Genomic DNA, 21978 nt, shown 5'->3' on the forward strand with positions numbered 1-21978 from the left:
ATACCCGCGGCAGGTATGCATGTTGTAAGAGGCGACTAAAATACCAAATTGATTCAAGGGGTTGTGTAGCGCAACTCTTTCATGTGGTTGCCAGCGCAATATATAGCTTCTCCAACGGAATTGTCAACCTCACCAACACGTGGCGAATCATATTTCTTTAACAGCCGGGCGAACCTAAGTATCTCATGCATATAGGGGGTGGGAAGGCGGTATGGCGTTGAATGTGTCATGTGGTCATACCAAATTGTTCCCGTGATGGTCGGGCTAGTACCTTAATGATGCTTGTTACCGGAACGCACCGGATCTGCATCCGGCAAAGGACCATCAACATCGATAATACTCCCCGAGGTTTCAGCAGAAACAGGTTGGTGGTATAAAAATATATAGCGACAGAGGTTTTACAGCAATGATGCTTCGAAAACGCAGGGCTTATATATTTAGCTGATGGCAAGATGATGGCTTATCATATCTTTATTTTATACAGTTTTTGCTAACCCAGAAAACGTTTAGACAAACATGAGATACTACCAGCCGTATAATCGAACCACACAGACCTTGTTCTGACGTTCTCCATTTATCCACCTGCTTACCCTCTGTCTTATTATCTTCTTCTTCTTTTACCCTCTGCATTTTCTAGTATATCTCAATCGGATCAGTCAATTCACCTATCGCTTTACTTTTCCGACTTCCCTCCAACTTCCTCTACTTTCCCTTCTCAATTTCATCTTTTTATACTCAGTTGAGCAGAGCTCACAGAGTATATTAAGTTTGATTGGATAACGGTTGGTTGTACATATATAAAGGAATCGAGATAGATATAGACTTCCATATATCAAAATAATCAGGATCGAAAAAAAATTTGATTGAGCCATGTCCGTCCGTCCGTCCGTCCGTCCGTTAACACGATAACTTGAGTAAATTTTGAGGTATCTTGATGAAATTTGGTATGCAGATTCCTGAGCACTCATCTCAGATCGCTATTTAAAATTAACGATATCGGAATATAACCACGCCCACTTTTTCGATATCGAAAATTTCGAAAAACCGAAAAAGTGCGATAATTCATTACAAAAGACAGATAAAGCGACGAAGCTTGGTAGATGAGTTGAACTTATGACGCAGAATAGAAAATTGGTAAAATTTTGGACAATGGGCGTGGCACCGCCCACTTTTAAAAGAAGGTAATTTAGAAGTTTTGCAAGCTGTAATTTGGCAGTCGTTGAAGATATCATGCTGAATTTTGGCAGGAACGTTACTCCTATTACTATATGTACGCTTAATAAAAATTAGCAAAATCGGAGAAGGACCACGCCTACTTTTAAAAAAAAATTTTTTTTAAAGTAAAATTTTAACAAAAAATTTAATATCTTTACAGTATATAAGTAAATTATGTCAACATTCAACTCCAGTAATGATATGGTGCAACAAAATACAAAAATAAAAGAAAATTTCAAAATGGGCGTGGCTCCGCCCTTTTTAATTTAATTTGTCTAGGATAATTTTAACGCCATAATTCGAACAAAAATTAACCAATCCTTTTGAAATTTGGTAGGGGCATAGATTTTATGACGTTAACTGTTTTCTGTGAAAATGGGCGAAATCCGTTGATGCCACGCCCAGTTTTTATACACAGTCGTCCGTCTGTCCTTCCGCATGGCCGTTAACACGATAACTTGAGCAAAAATCGGCATATCTTTAATGAAGTTAGTTCACGTACTTATCTGAACTCACTTTATCTTGGTATGAAAAATGAACGAAATCCGACTATGACCACGCCCACTTTTTCGATATCGAAAATTACGAAAAATGAAAAAAACGCCATAATTCTATACCAAATACGAAAAAAGGGATGAAACATGGTAAGGTAATTGGATTGTTTTATTGACGCGAAATATAACTTTAGAAAAAACTTTATAAAATGGTTGTGACACCTACCATATTAAGTAGAAGAAAATGAAAAAAGTTCTGCAGGGCGAAATAAAAAACCCTTAAAATCTTGGCAGGTACTACATATATAAATAAATTAGCGGTATCCAACAGATGATGTTCTGGGTCACCCTGGTCCACATTTTGGTCGATATCTGGAAAACGCCTTCACATATACAACTACCACCACTCCCTTTTAAAACTCTCATTAATACCTTTAATTTGATACCCATATCGTACAAACTTATTCTAAAGTCACCCCTGGTCCACCTTTATGGCGATATCTCGAAAAGGCGAGCACCTATAGAACGAAGGCCCACTCCCTTTTAAAAATACTCATTAACACCTTTCATTTGATACCCATATCGTACAAACAAAGTCTAGAGTCACCTCTGGTCCACCTTTATTGCGATACCTCGAAAAGGCGTACACCTATAGAACTAAGGCCCACTCCCTTTTAAAATACTCATTAACACCTTTCTTTTGATACCCATATTGTACAAACAAATTCTAGGGTCACCCCTGGTCCATCTTTATGGCGATATCTCGAAACGGCGTCCACCTATGGAACTAAGGACTACTCCCTTTTAAAATACTCATTAACACCTTTCTTTTGATACCCATATTGTACAAACAAATTCTAGGGTCACCCCTGGTCCACCTTTATGGCGATATCTCGAAACGGCGTCCACCTATGGAACTAAGGATTACTCTCTTTTAAAATACTCATTAACACCTTTCATTTGATACCCATATCGTACAAACGCATTCTAGAGCCAACCCTGATCCACCTTTATGGTTATATCCCTAAATGGCGTCCACCTATAGAACTATGGCCCACTCCCTCATAAAATACTCTTTAATGCCTTTCATTTGATACACATGTCATACAAACATATTCCAGGGTTTCCCTCGGTTCATTTTCCTACATGGTTATTTTCCCTTATGTTGTCACCATAGCTCTCAACTGAGTATGTAATGTTCGGTTACACCCGAACTTAACCTTCCTTACTTGTTTCTTTTATCTTTTCTTTCGATTTCCCTTTTTCTATGTGGAGATTTGTTGAGCTTGGCTTACGATGTGCAGAAAGCGTTACTGAAGCAGTAGAAAAGTAGTAAAATAGTATCAAAAATTTTTCCTGCAAATAAATAAAATAAATGAAAGGCGCGATAACCTCCGAAGTAATTTAAGGCTAAGCTAAGGAAGGGACCAATTTGCGTCGTGCTCCTTTTAATTTTTCCTACAAATTCGCGGGACGGGACCTACTTCTTTTATGCCGACTCCGATCGGCATCTGCAAGGCAGATGAGTTTTCATTGAGAACTTTTCATGGCAGAAACACACCCGGAGTGCTTGCCAAACACTGCCGAGGGTCGACCTCGCATAGAAAATTTTTCTTCTAATTGAAAAACTTATTTCTAAAATTTTGATGTTGCTTTGCCCGGGGCGTGAACCCAAGAGCTTCGGTGTGGTAGGTGGAGCACGCTACCATCACACCATGGCGGCCGCCGGGCATACTACTTTAAAATTCATGACCAAAATGTGAGGGTCGTAAAACTTTAGTTGTTGTACTACAGACTTCACCTGTCTGGATTTATTGCGACATGGGCTGTCGCTATAATTTTGAAAAATTCAGTATACGAATTTCCGAAATATTTCTTATGTTTTCTTTTTTACTTATTTTTTTCCAGCCGAAAACCAACGTACTTTTTTTAAGGAAGAAAATTATACCTAAAACAAATACCTTGTTTGTCTAAAAATTATAAAATGTTCAAAATTTTCGTAAATTTTCTAAAATATTTTCGAAAACTTTTTGAGGTCCCTATGCATAGTTTCAGCTACAAATTTCATGGAATTTTTTTCCTAAACTATCCAATGTAAAGAAGGGATAAATTTAATCGACGAAATATGATGACAATTCTACTGCTATTTTCGTGGTTGCTGCTGTATGTACATTGTACATACATACGCGAACATGCAGCACCATAATTTGGCATTAAAGGAATTAAGTAGTGTGCTTAATGTATTATGGCTTAATTTGGATGGCGTTAAGTGTTGCTTTGAAATGTTTTTCAATGTTAATTAGAACAATATGAAGTTAAGTTCTGATTTTTTTACCAAATCGCTGCTAGCACAAGGTCGTAAAAGCAAATGTTTCAACAATTTTCTATTTTGTTACAAAAAAGGCTTGAATACAAGAAGAGCAAACGTCAGCTTCTTATTTGTAATAATCGATATCAACAAGTTGTGTTAGGTTGAACTGGCTTGTCAATAAAGGCCTCATATAGACTGAATGCGTCTATGGTGTTACCAAAATTTGTTTGACAACCAAACAGATATACATACATCAATTAGGTACCAGGACTTATGTTAGAAAATAACTCAGGTTTTTTGCCAAATACTATAACTTTCTAAGACCTAACCTAATTGCTGCCTCGATTACCGGCCTTAGAAGGTGCAGACTTGACCCCGCGTGCGCAAGAAACGAACACAACACTTGCTGACCCGTTTCTTTTTACAACTCGCACTTCCTACACCCGCTGTTACCGACGAGGCCTAACTTATAAGCATGTGACGCCAGATGGCAGTCTCCAGTCAGTATGCCCATAGTGAGTCTTAAGTCTTCTCTCTTCGGATATATGAGCCACTTTGTGAGTCTTATATCCTAGGATTTTCACATGAACTTAGAAATTTTGCAGCCCCGTGTTTTTGTCCACGCCTTTCCTGCTTGATGGATCACATACAACTCCTGTCTCCTTTTGATTTCTACCAAGTGCACTGGGACGTCTTAAATTGATTCATCGAGAGCATAGAACCTTCTTTTGCTAACTCATTGGCATTTTCGTTACCTCCGCGTCCATTTGTGATATGACAGAGAACCCAGTAAAAATATATGGTGCGACCTGACCGAAGTGCTTGTTTGCATTCCCGGACACTTCTTGATTAAGTACTGTGTGAAATTAGTGCCTTAATAGCCGTCTGATTATCAATATGTGTATAATTATCTGTGGCCACAAGCAGTGACAGCCTAAGTCCTATCCTTTTCCATGATACTTAGGCGATTATTGCTTATGTCCACAGGTATGTATATGGACTACAGAGTTTCTTCTGCTTTCTGCATGCCTACTTTTCAATAAAAAATTCGGAACATTTTAGATAACTTATCGATAACAAAATGGCCACACTCCGATAACAAATCGATAAGTTTTCGATAATAAATCGATAACACCCCCAAAAATCGAACACTTTTCGATAACCATTCCTTAACTTTGTGATGACATATCGATAACTTTTCGATAAATAATTGATAAGTTTTCGATAATAATTCGATATTCTATAACAAATCGATAGCTTCGCCGATAAATAATAGGCACCTCGCTTGTTATTGCCAGACAATTTTTAACATTTCGATAACAAATAGATAGCTCGACTTTACTTCATCGATAGCACACGTATAACAAACCGATAGCTCGGCGATAAGAAATAGGATAAACAGATTTGGCTTTCATAATACTTTTATGACATAAAATGAAAAAAACAAAGAAGAAATTAGAAAACATATTCTACGCGGCCGTTCTTAGAATGAAAATACTTAAAATGCCGAAAATATAAAGTTAGAGCCCGTGTTACGTGTTGCGATTCGCGAACCAAACTCATTTTTCATTCACAATAATTTTGAAATGGTGGATTATAATAATGCCATTAATAGCTGAGGCATATGCGATCTAGCGACAAAGAGTACTCGTTAGATCCATAAGTTATTATAGTTTTTGAAATAGTTTGACAGTTGCATAGTTATCCTTTCAGTGAAATTGGGTTTCAGTCACTGATCGTAACACCTTGTACGGGCCCAGGTGTTAAGAAATGTTAAAAGCGGTGCTAAATGTCCGTAATTGCAGGAATATTCCGTATTTCTCACTAAATTTAAAAAGTCCCAACGGAAAATATCCTGTCCCGATATCTGCCAGTATATAGGAATACTCATTTACTGAATGAAAATATGAAAAATGTACAGTCGATTACATCCAATAAAATAATATGGAATATCTTAATAATTCCGTAAGAAATGCTCTTGAATATAACTATTTTCGAACAGGTTTGTTCTTAGTAGAGTTTTTTTCGCATGTTTTATATCATCATTTTATGCAATTTTATCACTTTCGATCTTGGACAATACATCTTATTTAAAAATATTTTACAAATTTACCTTAAATTTCACCTTAAGCCCCGCGCTTGCAAGCATTCACAATTTAACCATAATTTTAGTTGAGCTGTTCCAAATTTGACGGTAAATCATTGAAGCTATACTTTAGCACTTAATAATAAGCATAGAAGGTCCCAGCTTAAACAGCGGAAAATACAAAATATTCACTTCAGTGTAATCTGCTAGCGTTCTTTAGTTAGTAATGCAACAACACGACTGCCAAATGCAATATTGTTGTTGTAGCAGTACCTAGCCAACTTAGCAAAGATAGTGAACTTGACTTACGTTAATGCTGAAACCTGGCAGATGCCCACACAAGTTGGAAACGACATTCGATTACAACCTGCTTTACTTGTTATCAAATAATGAACAAAAAAGTGGTTGAAAAAAACTGGGAAATGCAGAACGGATCATGAAATAAAAAAAAAATAAAATAAAAAATAAAAAAGGAAATTTAGTTTTAATGCAACACACGTGCAAACTGACAAAGTCAAATAAAGCACCACATCATACTTAACTAGCAGCCTAAGTTAGCCTTGATCATAAATCTAAAATAACCGACAGTGTTCTCTCAACAAATGTCGTCAACTTATCAACGGGACATTGGGTGTGGAGTAGGCAGAGCAATTATATTACCAATTAAAAGCTTGCAGCGCAATTAGCACCATACTTAAGTAGTTAAGTGTGCAGGAAGCAAAAAGCTTTTCAATTTAATTAAAAACTCATATCACCATTAGACACGAAAGCATTAAAAGTCAGGTGTAAATTTCGAATTTTATTAATGGTCAGCTCATTCTAGCTGCAACTTCTAAATGTGCCTACCTTGGCGTATGCGTGATTTTTTGCTTCTTCGACAGGGCTCCAAAATACATCTTAAAACTTTAAACGAGCAATTCTTGTGTATTTGTATGTTTTTATCGCCGAACGATCTCGGGAACGGCTCAATCGATTTAAATGAAATTTGGCACAAAGATAATGTATCACTTTCTAAGACTTTCTACCTAGATGTTGCCACTCAGAATGTTTCACAAGGTTGCCACCTATTCGAAATTATAAAAAAATTGCATGAGACATGCCGATGTGGGTATCAAATGAAAGGTATTTCACTCCGTATTACAATAGGGGTAGTTAGACGAAATAGTACTCTACTTACTCATATTCTATTAAAGCTTTAAAGGAGAACATTAAAGTTTAAAATCTTTGTAAAAAAATCTTCCACATGATTTGACTTAATAAATAGTAAATTTTGAAACTGGCGAACAGCGTACACAACGTTTGGAGGAATTACGTCAGCGTGCGTCACAGCGCAGGGCCCAGGGCTTGAGGAACAGCGGCAGCGTACATCAGAAAGACGAAGTTGTGAAACTGATTTCGATTAATGATAACATGTGGAACAAAGTATGTTATGCGGCATACTCGAAGATTGCCGAGCAAAGCTTGGTCGCCCAGGTACTGATACATAATTGAAAAATCATTTAGAATCTATGGTTTATCGTCAGCGGATTTTCGTTTCGCCCACTAATTTGTCCTTAATTGAAAGTGAGGCGCAGAAACTTTTGTTCACCAAAATATTTGCTTAAATTTCGATAGTGAAGCGGAAAACCGTATTCTCTAAAAAAAAAAATGGAATTCGTTATATATTATAAATTCATTCCCATTCGAAATAGAGCACATCGATTCATGTAATAAAACTGGGACTCATAGTTTTTTTTCCAAAAGAGGAAATACATTTAGTAAAGGGGGCTGCACGCGTTAATCAACTCATATGAAGCTAGGTCTCAGCTTTGTCCATGCGTAACGGAATGGTGGACTTTCATTAAATTTTGAGAGATATGTCATTGGATGATATATGCTTGAACAATTTTGGGACTATTTCGGGATTGTTTCATGCACATTTCGGGTTGACTTCAGTAGAGATTCGGGATTATTTTAGGGTGATTTCGAAAATACTTCGGTCTAATTTTGGATAAATATCAGGATCATTTCTGCATTATTTTTGACAGATTTCAGCGAGCGGCCGCCGCGGTGTGATGGTAGCGTGCTGCGCCTACCACACCAAAGATTCTGGGTTCACGCCCCGGGCAAAGCAACATCAAAATTTTATAAAAAAAAATTTTTTTTTTTTTCAATTAGAAGAAAGTTCTTCTGAGCGGCATCGCCCATCGGCAGTGATTGGGCAAGCACTCTGAGTATATTTCTGCCATGACAAGCTTTTCAGTAAAAATTCATCTGCCTTGCAGATGCTATTCAAAATCGGCATAAAACATTGTAGATAGCGTCTCGCAAATTTGTAGGAAAAATTAAAAGTAGCACGACGCAAATTGCAAGAGAAGCTCGGCTTGAAATCTCTTCGGAGGTTATCGCTCCTGACATATTTTATTTATTTTTTGTTTTCGAGACTGTTTCCAGGCATGTTTTGAACAATTTCAGGATAACTTCGGGATTATTTTAGGTATCATTTTGGACAGCTTCATGGTCATTTTGACACTAATTCGAAATCATTTCGGGAAGGTTTCAGGAATAATAATTTCAGACCAACTTTGGGATTATATTCGGAATTATTTCGGGGCTATATCGGTACAGACCCGGAATGATTTCGGCATAATTTCGGGATTATTTTGAGTATCTTCTCGGGAAGACTTCAGAATCATTTCCAGACTATATCAGAAAATTTTGGATCAGTTTCAGCGTAACTTTTGAATTGCTAGTGCGATCATTTCGGGTTAATTCCTACATTGTTGATGAGCTTAGCTTTAATTATATGATTTCAGGTGTCCTTTTCTTATGCAAAAAAACTATGAGTCCCTATTTTATTGTGACAATCGATGTACCCTTGTTGGAATGGGAAAAAAGACAAGTTCCGTTTTCATTGCCTTTTTCTTCTTTTACCGCACTTTCGCTAATATGTTTATAGGATATGGTTGTAATCACTTTTTGTATAAATCTCCTTTTTACAGAGAGTAGTTTTGTTGATTTTTGTTTTCTCTTAGCAAAAATATAAACCAATGCGCTCATGGAAATATGGCGCTACTGTACCTATCAAATTTTGAGCGAAAGACTTTATTTTGTACCCATTCTTTAGCAAAGATTGAAATAAATGAAAACTATATACTAATTTTGAAGGCTTATTTGTATCACAAGTACTGAACATAACTGCAGGTTATTTATTGACCGAAGTCCAATTTTTCTTGGATAAAGGTGCATTTTCAAATGGTTGATAGTTATTCTTGAGCTCTGTCATTAACGGCTAGATTAGATTACGTATACGGCATATATTACCACTGGATAGTTTTCAAATACACCATACATATATATATGACATGGCTGAATGCGTTTGTAACACTTCAACCATCGTAGGAGTGCGGGTTCAAAACCCACTCCCGAGAGAAAAGGCTTTGAAGAGATTTACAAGGTATAATCGAAACAGCTGTCGCCTTGTCCGTCCTGATGTCACGCTGTTTAAATTTTTCCCAAATTATTAAATAGAAAATCATTTATGTAGAAGAATATTATATTTAAGCGGAACAACATCGGATAGGACAGTTTCAGTTTTTTTATTTTAATTGCAACAGCTCAAAGATTTCAGAATTTCATGATTTTTTTGCAATAGAAGAATGTTCAAACATCTAATTCAACCTTTTTATGAATTTATTAGGGCGTCAACCTCGTGAAATATTCCTGAGTCGTAAATTAGGGTCAGAAAGCTAAAAATGTAGAACGGTATTTATTTCATTTAATACACTGAAAGAAATGGTGCTAGTAAAATTAACAAATCGGTTGTGTTTTTCTTGGCTTAACGGAGATTCGGTGAAATTTACCGAATTATGGTTAATTCGACCGAGTTCTTTGTCAAGCGAACAAATTGATTTAGTCATTTCAACGGAAGAGAAATTTTCGCTCTTAAGTTAACAAAATTCTGTAAAATTGACAGATTCCTAATCAATTTAACTGATGTTTTTGTTAACACAACTGATCTCACTGGTCATTTCAACAGCGATCAACAGTCAATACATGAGCAAATTTCAAAGAGAATTTTATGCTCACTGCGCTCTCTAATTTGTACTTATGTACGATGTGTACTATATGTTTGCACATATTTACGTATGTATATGGCGGCCTCCGTGGTGTGATGGTAGCGTGCTCCGCCTACCACACCAAAGACCCTGGGATCATACCCCTGGCAAAGCAACATAAACATTTTAGAAATAAGGTTTTTCAATTAGAAGAAAATTTTCCTAAGCGGGGTCGCCTCTCGGGACTGTTCGGCAAGCACTCCGAGTGTATTTCTGCCATGAAAAGATCTCTTTGAAAACTAATTGCCTTGCAAATGCCGCAACATAGGTGCTTTCGTACAAATCTGTCGCAACAACTTTTTTTGTTCATTTGACTACTAAACCGGTCAACTACGAATCAACGATTTGTGCGCAGCTGATTCAACATCTTGTTGCGATGGACAAAAATTGACAGAAATTTCGGTTGAATTGACCCGTATTTCGGTTGATTTTAGCAGTCTTTTTTCAGTGTAATTTGGGTAAAATATAGACAACGTAATATCTGGACGTAAAAGGTGACAGCTGCGTCGATTATACCTTGCAAATCTCTTCAAAGCCTTTTCTTTTTGCCTCTTTTAAAAATGGTGGCTGTTGTTCTAGCAGTGGCAAGATATCCAACTCAAATAACCTTTACACCATGCAAAATAGCATGCTTCTTCAATGGATATTACTCAAAGCATTTAGTTCGATGTTTGCGATGTTAAGAAGAACTATACCTCAAAGTCTGCAGTGCATGGCAGAATGCCCTAGCTGTGCGGGCAAGGGTCTGATATTTCTCAATACTGTTAGAGAAACTTGGCATAAAATATCTTCGGCGGTTATCGCGCCTTACATTTTTTATTTTATTTAGTTTGCTACGTGTGGAGGAACGCCACCTCCAATTTTAAAAAGGGCATATGAAGTGGCGGCCACCGTGGTGTGATGGTAGCGTGCTCCGCCTACCACACCGAATGTTCTGGGTTCACACCACGGGCAAAGCAATATCAAAATTTTAGAAATACGGTTTTTCAATTAGAAGAAAATTTTTCTAAGCGGGGTCGCCCCTCGGCACTGTTTGGCAAGCACTCCGAGTGTATTTCTGCCATGAAAAGCTCTCAGTGAAAACTCATCTGCCTCGCAGATGCCATTCGGAGTCGGCATAAAATAAGTAGGGCCCGTCCGGCCAATTTGTAGGAAAAATTAAAAAGGAGCACGACACAAATTGGAAGCGAATCTCGGCCTAAAATCTCTTTGGAGGTTATCGCGCCTTACATTTATTTATTTTAATAAATAATGTGGGTATCTGCATTTTTTTCGAAGATTAAGCATTTACAAAGGCTTTATATTCGAGTGTAAGGAATTTAAATTTGAATTATTTTTTTTCTTAAATAGAAAGATGACGTCTAAATTATTCTAAAATACTTATTTTCAATAAAAAAAAACAGCTACGCAGAGATACAAATAGGCTATGTGCAGTATGCCAGTTTCAGTAAAAGTGTAGATAGCTGCATTCTCTTTTAGGAATTATCCGAATTCTTGTTGATGACGGTAGTATAGATGGGGGTTGCCCCTGCTACACAGGTTATAAGATTTCTCGTATCTAGTGAAATACCCGTAGCACTACAGGGGTGAAATTTTTCTGAGTGGCCCAATAGGTAAAGAAGTTTTCGAGAAAGCTACGGATACACAAAGAAAAAAAATTGTCGGCGAGTTGACACGGCACGGCCAATATGTATTAATTTAATATGTGGTTTCTAGTTTCTGCCCGCCATGTCTAATGCGTGGCTTGTGCATATTCACTTTTAACAACATGGTTGCGTATACGACACGTATCCACACGAATGGTTTTAGAGCTTTAGTAAACACAAGTCTGTGTGTCACACATATACCCACACATTTTCTATACAAAAGTAATATTTAAGTATATATATACCCTATCATACTAATTAGTCATATTTAATTTAACTGCACTTACCTCATCACAGCCAGCACAGCGTGATTTCAACATTTCCGCATAATGTCGTTCACAATAAATTTTATCCTCATGCACACAGTACGTTAAATCGACCAATAATTCATTACATGTACTACATGTAAAACAACGTGGATGCCACATAACATTTTCAACAAACTTTGGCGCGGCCACCACCATTTCACCGGTGTTGATCTCACCCTCACAGTGCGTGCAATGTTCATCGTATGGTGCATCCTTAATGTAGCCTTGAATAAATGGAAAAAAAAACAGAAAAAAATCAAAATTTTTCTACTTCTGCTACACCACTTTTTCGTCTTCTTCTTCATTTCATTTCATTTCATTTCATTTATTAGGCATTTTCCTTATATCTATGTATGTACATATTAAAATAACATCGTAAAAGCAAACAATTTAATCTTATATATATGGGATATATGTACAAGTAGATATAGGAAAAGTTAAGACATTTTTATGCCAATTCAGCATAGTGACAAATGTCAATTATAGCAAATATAAAAAATACAGTGGGGTGAACTGTTAAATAAAGTGATTAAATTATAAATGGTTGTTTAATTTAATTATAGTATATAAAAAGATTCAGCTAAAATTCCAACAAACCCATGGGTAAATGAAAGGAAAAGCAATTAAAATTATGAAGTATTTGTTATTATAAACGGTTTATGTAGCTGGCTGAAGCAAAACTTCGATTTCATTGTGTGCGAGGCCTAAGAGGAAGGACTTAACACTTTCTGTAATTTGCCGAAGATTCCGTAAAGTACGTATTTCGGTGGGAAGTATATTGAAGAGTTTTCGTGAAACAATTGTGAAAAACTTGCTTGAATGTGTGGTTCTGGTCGAAGGTACAACGACTCTAGTTTGTGAGTTTGTCCTCAGGTTATATGTTTCCGACCTCATACTTTGCAGATAGCCACATCTAATAAAAAAAAATTTTTAAAACTTTGAAATAATACAGGTCCTTGACTGGGAGAATCCCTAGACTTCTAAAAAGTTCTCTCGATAGATGCAGCCGGTTAACATTAGATATTTTTCGAACAGCATACTTTTGCAATACTAGTAACGGCTGGGTTTTGTTAAGGGTGGTGCCACCCCAGCAGCTGATTCCGTATTTTAATTTAGAATGAAAGACCGCATAATAAACTATTTTGAGAAGATTGTTGGAACCGGAAGTTCTGAGATGATAAAGACAACGCAAAGAGAATTGAAGATATTTTTTTAGACGGGATATATGGTTACCCCAGCTCATATTCGTATCTTGCACTCTTTACTCACCTATATCCAATGCTATTTCATTACGGGCCGTCACGAAATCCTCAAATGACGCTTCATGTTGCTCTTCCAAATGTTTGCAATGTTGCAATGATAAATCCTGTTTGGGCAGTTGATAGGCAATTTGCTGTTCACGATAGCGCGCCCCTTCCGTACCAATCTTTGGCACCTTATCTACAGGCAATTGTTCAAAGTAGCGATTGATGCGTGATGAGGCACGTATACCTGGTGGTACCCAAGTGTAGCCAAGATCGCGTGGTTCAACAACAGATTCAGCTGGTGATACCACTTTGAATCCTAAGCGCTCATGTACCGTTGTGGTTTGTTGTTGGTAAATGGCATGAGCTTCACGTGGGCATTTGCAGGATTGGCAAGTTTTTCTGGAAAGGTGAATAGAAAAATGTTGTTATTTGAAAGTTTAAAAAATTCTCAGAAAACTAAAGAATTAAGTTATAAATTTAAAGTGACTGAATTGTGTATTTAAAAAAATGTTTAAGACATATTTTTTAAAATTAATTTGCGTAGATGATACATATAAGCAATTAACATAAGCTGCACCAGGTTTTTTCTTAGAAAGACTTTCTGTTAACTTTGCAGTGCCTTTACAGCACTTTAAGCTTTTTAGCAGAAAAAGCTTGTCAATTGCATCGATAGCAGCGCACCAAGTGAAATGTTTTTGCAACTAAAAATTATACGTTAATCTCAAAGAAAACCCTAAATTTTTCGAAACAGAAGCAGCAAAAATTTATATTTGTACTTGTACGTATCGGATTGCAATGTTAATTTGTAACTTGTTGCTTGAACTTCGAAGGAACTGATGTACATACTAAAACAGCTTTAAAAAAAGGGGTGTGGTATATACCAAACCACCAAAACCTTTGATATCACATTCTTTCGTGACAACTTGGAAACTAATGTTCCGATTTTGTTAAAATGTTTGAAATTTGGTACTATGGTAGGACTTCGAATAATATCGCAAAAACCAATTTCAATATGAGGTAGAGCGAGAGGAAGTAGGAGAGGCAGAGGAGGAAACAGAGGTACAAGGAGAAAAGGCGAAAAAAAGATGGTTGGAGAAATGGGGAGCAAAGGAGGGGGCAAGAAGTACGATGCACATTGGAAGAGAAGTTCGACCTACATCTGCTCAGAGGTAAATAGCGTCAAATACTCTTTTAGGCGTAATAGTTATTCAAGTCAGGCTAGTAGAAGTAAGTACCTTTTCTTTCAAGGAAACGGAGCAGAAATCTATCCAAGTACTCGCCAAATTGCATTTAATCTCCGATTTGCTTTGACATTGGTACATAGCCAGCTCTTTACTCAAATATCCGCATGTGTAACTTTTTTTGTTCGTAAGCGAGAGAACAAGAGAGTGAGGAGTATAGGAGGGCACGGTCTAACGATAATGGAAAATAGGCACAGGAGTAAATCAAAGGAGCGGGAGCGGGATACAGGGAGGAGGGGGATAGGAAAGAAACAGTGACAAAGAGTGATAGGCACAGGGAGTGGGAGTGGGAACGGGGATGGTAATAGAAGTAGGAGTGAGTGTGGGAACATTTTTAAGTGCATAAAAACAGACTTATTTTAATTTTTATATTTGATTTGACTTTTAAATTCCTTATTTAAATACTCAAGATGTTTTTAAAAAAATAACCTGAAGTTCCCACAAAATGATGTTACATTTTCTTGTGGGTCCAGCCAAAACCTCTGGAGAAGGATAATGGGCTGATAGCCAGTAAAGTAAGGCTGAAGGCCAGGAGGGAAACAAACCATATTGCTGCGACATGGAAAGGGCAGTGTTGGAGGGATACAACACTAAGCTATACAAAGCTATTATAAACCTCTCCACAAGTAAGCTGAGAGTAATTACAGGTCACTGCAGACTTAAAAGCAACATGCATAAGCTGGGCATCTGTTCCAACAGGATATGTCGGTTCGGAGACAATGTTGATGAAACCGCACATCACATCCTTTTGGAATGCGATGCCATTACGAGAACAAGCTAAAGAAAATTCCGAATCATTCAAGCTTGAAGGTAAACAAATACACTCTATGAATTCGAGTGACATGCTCGGCTTTTTGTGGGTGCTCGGCTTCAATGAGGTAATGTGTAGAAAAGAGGGCACCATGGAGCTATAGATCATCATGCCTGATATAATTCTTATGGAAATGAAAGTTATCTTCAATTGCAATGGGCACGAAAAATTCGCCTTGACACTGCTTTTTCTATAATTTGGTTTCGCTTCAGCGAAAATAGAATACAAATTGTCCAGGCGAGTATTTCTTTAAAATAAAAAGAACTATTTGAACTAACCAGTTTAATTTGTTGAGACTTTTTGTTCTTGTGTTGATTTAAATTTCTTAAAAATATAGTTATAGCCTTGTTTCCAAAATGGTCATAAAGTCAAATCGAAATATCCCTAAGACAAATTTTAAAATATCACAAAATCAATAGAGATAAAATAAGTTGACCATATGTCATCCCACTGTGAAATTTGCTTTGAACAAGTATGTAGCGCTCTATATAGTATGAAGACAGCAGATACTTAGAGAACGGTAAATTATGAAGTAGTTTGTTTAAACAATGCAACAAAATTATTAGTTTTTCTATGAACAGATTAAGAATGGCATTTTTCAGACAGCGGACTTCATAAAAATTTTATAATTTCAAGGGCTCTTTGAACAACAAAAATGTTTCAGCTTGGTTTCCAAGAAGATGTTTAGCCTTATGCATAAAAAGTGAGCACTAGCTCGGGCTCGAGTTGCTGAGCGTTTTGTTTCTGCATGAAAAACATCTTGAGAAATTTCGTTTAAGCTAAATGTTGTTTTAACAGCAATTCTAAGCTATTTTTTGTTTAGAATAAAATATTGTGACAAATATTAGCAACACTAAGGGATACTATCATCTCTAAGCCGATACTAAGCAGTGACTTGTATTCACATCAACAAATCAATCATTATGTCTACCCATATGTCCACACAAGCAGCGGAGAGTAACACACAAACACGTGCATATATCTGAGATACCCCAAAAGGGATACTATCATCTCTAAGCCGATACTAAGCAGTGACTTGTATGCACATCAACAAATCAACCGCTATGTCTACCCATATGTCCATACAAGCAGCTGAGTGTAACGCACAAACACGTGCATATATCTGAGATACTCCCAAAAGTATGCAATCATTTGTGCAAGTATTACTCACATATACACGCGCATGGGCTATCCGAGAAGCTATAAAATCGAGCATCTGTAGTTATAGCTGACAAATTTATAGCTTGTAAACGAGAAGTAAATTTTAGAAATAGAAACGCCTAGAATTATGCGAACGAGAAATAACAGATTATAAAAGGAGGTAAATCTGAGAATCAGTATGAGTTTGATTTAAGCACGCTATCTGTCGAGAAGTAGTAGTATTGTGAAGTACTTGAATAAAGGTCATTTTGAATTATTGAATAGTGGAGTTATTTATTCAACAGTTTAGTGATTCGAACGTTAGTAGAAGGTTGCAAATAGGAGGAATTTCAGTAAATTCGTTACAATATTAAGAGGTCACAAGTGGCTTTTGGTAAAGTTCCTACAAATTTGGAAGAGTTTCAGCTTTGTTATTCTTGAAAATATTTTTCCTTGCACAAAGCTTAATATTTCATACGAACATTTTAAGCCTCCACTTACAGTGCTTCCATTGTTTGTTTTTTTTACCGTGGAAGTGGAAAGACCCAGAAAATCTTCAGCAACATGTTGCACCAGCACGTATAAATAACATGGTGCCTTTGAAAAAAATTTAGAAAGGTGGTGGATGGAGAAATGATGGAGTTTTCAAGTGTTAGTATGAATTGCTACTTATTTTTTAAGGGTCGATTTTCTGTAGGAGCTTAAGCTTAAATACTTCCGGATTCTGCACACATAGCCCAAGTTCACCTTGTGACTACTTTGATGTTTAAAATTAATTTAAAAGTAAACTAGACGAGCTAAACCCCAGCAGGTTAGGGGCATATACTCGCGACAGGTATACCTGTCGTAAGAGGCGATTAAATACCAAATTCATTCAAGTGGTTGTGTAGCGCGACCCTTTCAAGGGGCTACCAGCGCAATATATAGCTTCTTCAACCCAATTGTCAACCTCAAATACCTGTGGCGAATACTCTTTATTAACAGTCAAGGCTCTGGCGACCACAAGTTCCTCATAGATCTAGGGGTGGGAGGGCGGTATGGCCTAGAAGGTTTCATGTGGTCATACCAAATCGTGCTCGAGATGGTCTAGCTAGTACCTTACTGGTGTTTGTTACCGGAACGTACCGGATCTGCAACTGGCAAAGGATCTTCAATATCGATAAGACTCCCCAAGGCCTTCGGGGAGTTTCCTTATCGCTACAACAACAACAACGAGCTAAACTATTTGTGTGTTCAGAAATATATATAGGACCCGGCAGACGTTGTCCTGCCCTAAATTTGGCCTATCTCCATACATTTTAATAAGCTTTTTCCGCCTGACTCTGCCCCCCCCCCCCTCTTCACTTTTTCCTAATCCTTTTGTTCACTCCTCCCTCCGTCTTTTTCGCTTCATCTATCTCCATCTTCGTCTCATTCTATCTCTTTCTCAATATCCTTCTCTCTTTTCTCTTCTCTCATTCTTCTGCATCCCTTATTGCATGTCCCAGAAGGTGGTATGTATTTTATTCCAGTCCCAGTCCCAGTCCCAGTCCTACTCCGAGTCTCAGTCCCAGTCCTAGTCCTAATCCCAGTCCCAGTCCGTCTCTGGACAATATATTACTCTGTACCAAAGCACTCATCAACAGCTTTCATTTGATATCCATATTGTAGAAACACTGTCTAGGCATTCACTGGCCTACGTTTTGGCCTATATCTCGGGACCCTGTACCTTTAGTAAACACCGCGTGAGGTTCACGCAACTTGTGTGAAAGTTTGAACAAAATCGAATGACGCATCTCTTCAAACACCGGCGACCAACTAACACACATTTTAGCCTTTCTTTATATATACATATATAGATTTTTATTTTTCACACTTCACTATAATATTAAAACGAATAGCAGATTTTCGTTGCTTTTGAATTTCGGCTTAAAAATTGCACATGGAACAACTAAAGACTCTCCTGTATTAAAAAAAATGTCATAGTACCTCTAAATCGCGGGCCCCCTCAGAAACCCCCTCCCCCCTCTCGGCGGGCCTGGTGATGTGCTATACTTGATATCATTCGCTATAATATTTTTTATTGATAAGCAGGTTGTTTAATTAAACACCAAACAATTACACGGAAGTATATCCGCACACCTGAAAATATGAGTGCCACTGCGTATCGTAACATTTTAATATTACGTATAAACAAATAAAAAATTGCAATAAAATAATATTATATAATAATAATAATATATAATATAAACTGAGATATAACCTATCCTATATTTCAAGTTAGATCAAATTACACACGGAGTGCAAAACAAATTCAAAATCGGTTCAGTAGTTTAGGAGTCCATTGGCCTCAAACCTGTGACACGTGTTTTTTATATATTAAGATATCTGTGCGATGTCATCTTTCAGAAAATTACCAGGACTACTTTGTTGCAGAGTGTTGTCATAAAAAACAACTTTTCAAAAAAGTATTATAGTTACTCTTTTACAAATTTTTCGGTTTGTTGAGTGGTGAAAAAATACATTTTTTGCTTACCTTACAATGAGATCATAAATTTCCTTTTTATCGAATACTTTACAATATGCATGTAAAACATTTAGGCAAGCATAACGCATGCCGGTCCATGGTACGGACTGTGACGCCAATGCCTCCCATAAGGGACAATCAGCGTGTCGATCCATGTCAAGCATTTTCACCATTGTCTCACAATTTTTTTATGTTGATTTAACTTAACTTATAATTAACTTTTCAATTATGCTTATTAGTATTGTTTCAATGTTTCAATAAAAACAATTTAAACATTAACATAAATGTTTATTTATTTCTATTACAGAACTGTCAACTTGACATTGAACGCCGCATTTTCCGTAATAATAAATCAACAAAGTTTCAACAAATTCAGTTCAATACGATTGCTTGTTGCCACAGAGATTTGTTAAATTTTTGTTTTTGTTTTTCTTTATTGTTTCACTTTTCTCGTTTTTGTTTTTGTTTACCACCTTCAATTTCATAAGTTAATGTAGAAACAACAAATTCTGCTACATAAATTACTTACTTATAATCTGTAAACACAAAATATTCAAAAACCATTATAAATTTGACTGTTTGAGCATGAAAATAATTTATGCTTTTTTAGGCGCACTTTTGTTCGTTGTTGTATTTGTTGATGTGCGCTTAAAAGGATGTTGGCTGGAGGAAAATCGTTAAAGCTTTTCATTTCAATTTTTTGACATTTTAATTAACGCCATCAACTCGTCCGTTTCAATAACCAAAATACCATATAATTCGCAGCATGATTTATAGCATTACAATTTTCCAAAAATTTGCTTATTTATTTATCTTTTGTGTGTACAAATAACTGTTTTGTATTTGGTCGCCTAGTTTGTTTATTTAACATTGTGTATGTTTGTGCGTTTGTATGTACATTTATTGGTATGAGTTTACATTACGGCTAACTTAAGGTATTTGTTTATAAATATATTTGACTAGATATTGCTGTTATTTCTCTTTGATGGGCTCTTTTAAGTTTAAACAAATTTTCATATACAAGCATTTAAGTAAAATAAGCTTTTACCAGTGTTTGCATTTGCTGCACCAAAGCAGCAATAAACGAAAAATATGCTTTGATACTGCTCCGGTTCTGAACATGAACACAGAGCATAGAGCATAGATTTCAATACTATCGGCACATCAGTATCGGACTCTCTGAGACTACTTCGGGCTTATTTTGCTGCCACTTTGCAGTGTTTTTGGGACATTATTCCAACCATTTTTTGATTATTTCTGTATTGTTTTAAAATGCTATGTTACTCTGAATTTGTTCTTTTTTCGCTATTGTTCCGGCTCTGGACATGAACAGAGCACGAGCAGAGCCGTAGCATAAAAAATTCATACCATTTCTTATGCTCTACTGTGAGCTAAGTCATTTAGAGCAGAGCCAATAGCAGACTAACAACTCCAAATGAAATGCTATTTGAAGTGGAGCGAGAGAAATAAAAAAAAAGTTATGCTATTTACTCTGTTCCGTATTATCTTGCAGGGCTTTTGTTCCAGAAACCCTACAAAGTACAGCAAAATATGCTCGAAGTAGCCACAAAGAGTTCCAATATGATGCATTGATCGTATTGAAGTCAAATGGAGATACTCGCTAAAATATTCCGAAATAATCCCGAAGCTTTCCACAAACTATCCGGATAGCAATTTCGAAACTATCTCATAATAGTTCCAAAATTAACCAGAAAACAATCATGAAAGGCCTAAAATAATTTAGAGACAGCCCTGATATAATTCTGAGAATAGTCCAAAAATCGCCTTCAAACGCTTCCGGAATGGTCTACAGCTAAACTCGAATTATTCTTAAATACTCCCGAACAGTCTCAATATGATTCTGAGATAGCCGTTTAATAATTCGTTAACAATTCCAAAATAATAAGAGGAAAGTGCCGACAAAGTAAAAAAAAAAAACAAACCCGAAATATTAGGTAAGGAGTACCACAACGATGTGCATTCCAACATGCTCCCAAATTGATTTTGAAACAGTCAAGAAATTTTCTGATAACAATCCCTATCTTCCCTAAACGCTTTTACTACTATCAAAATTTTAAATTGTTGAAGTTAGGATCGAGTATACTTTTTAGCTCTATACGGCTCACGACAACATCACCGCTCTTATTAGCTCCCAACAACAGCCAATTCGAATTCGATGAAATCACATGGAAAATTTTCACAGCTTGCTTGTAAACACAAATTCAAACCCAACCTCAAAGTTTGACTTTGACATGACGCATCCTTTGTTTAGATAACAAACAGTTTAGTTTGAGAAGGAATCGCGCCTTTCTTTACCTAACCAAAGAAGACCTCAGACGCCTTGAGATTGAGCAATCATTTCTTATCCACAGTTCTCTTTTCAATTTGTGAGCCAACCATGTGTATTGAAATTTATCTACCGGGACAATGACAGGAATTAGAGGGATCCTTAAAACCTAATTAGTTATCTTCTAAAGGTCATATAACAAGATCAAAATAAGAAAACCGTATTTTTCCCGAAATCCTCATAAAGTTCACTTTAAGTCTAAGGAGCGGTCTTTTGCAACCCAGCCCAATCAGATAAAAGTAGCAGCAGTATATACGTGCTTTGAACATAAACAAATGTCAAATTATTAACTGTAGCGTAAAACAAAAAGTCAATTTCATAGCTAACACAGCTCCTTGTTTGACTTTTAAATGTTTTTTATTTCACCTCTTGAAAGCAATTTATGCTCCATACAATTTCGCGGTCACATGCACACACAACACACATTCACATTGTTCCTGCACCTCAACGAAGACTATAGAATATACATCTGTAGGAAACCTACGAATGTATATGTAAAGTTACATATGTGATTAGATTCAATTTAGCG

General features: G+C 36.5%; 1 protein-coding gene and 1 long non-coding RNA gene across 9 annotated transcripts in view; one reads left to right on the forward strand and one right to left on the reverse strand.

Annotated features, from left to right (window-relative positions):
* Window positions 1-21978, reverse strand: part of Lmpt (Limpet) — a 958773-nt gene that overhangs the window by 430201 nt on the left and 506594 nt on the right. For 2 of the 6 annotated variants that reach the window (XM_067787097.1, XM_067787096.1), the window contains exons 2-4: window positions 19112-19575; window positions 13427-13803; window positions 12137-12381 (exon numbers count right to left, since the gene is read on the reverse strand). In XM_067787097.1, coding sequence (XP_067643198.1) covers window positions 12137-12381; window positions 13427-13803; window positions 19112-19275 — 786 coding nt within the window. In that variant the 5' untranslated portion in view covers window positions 19276-19575. Of the gene's footprint in view, window positions 1-12136; window positions 12382-13426; window positions 13804-19111; window positions 19639-21978 lie in introns of all 6 variants that reach the window. The other 4 variants (XM_067787095.1, XM_067787094.1, XM_067787093.1 and 1 more) reach the window with 2 other exon arrangements.
* LOC137251988 (uncharacterized) overlaps window positions 1-21978 on the forward strand; it is a 199931-nt gene that overhangs the window by 12561 nt on the left and 165392 nt on the right. The window lies entirely within an intron of this gene.

This window comes from Eurosta solidaginis, chromosome 5 (assembly GCF_040869045.1).
Source record: "Eurosta solidaginis isolate ZX-2024a chromosome 5, ASM4086904v1, whole genome shotgun sequence".
Taxonomy (NCBI): domain Eukaryota; kingdom Metazoa; phylum Arthropoda; class Insecta; order Diptera; family Tephritidae; genus Eurosta; species Eurosta solidaginis.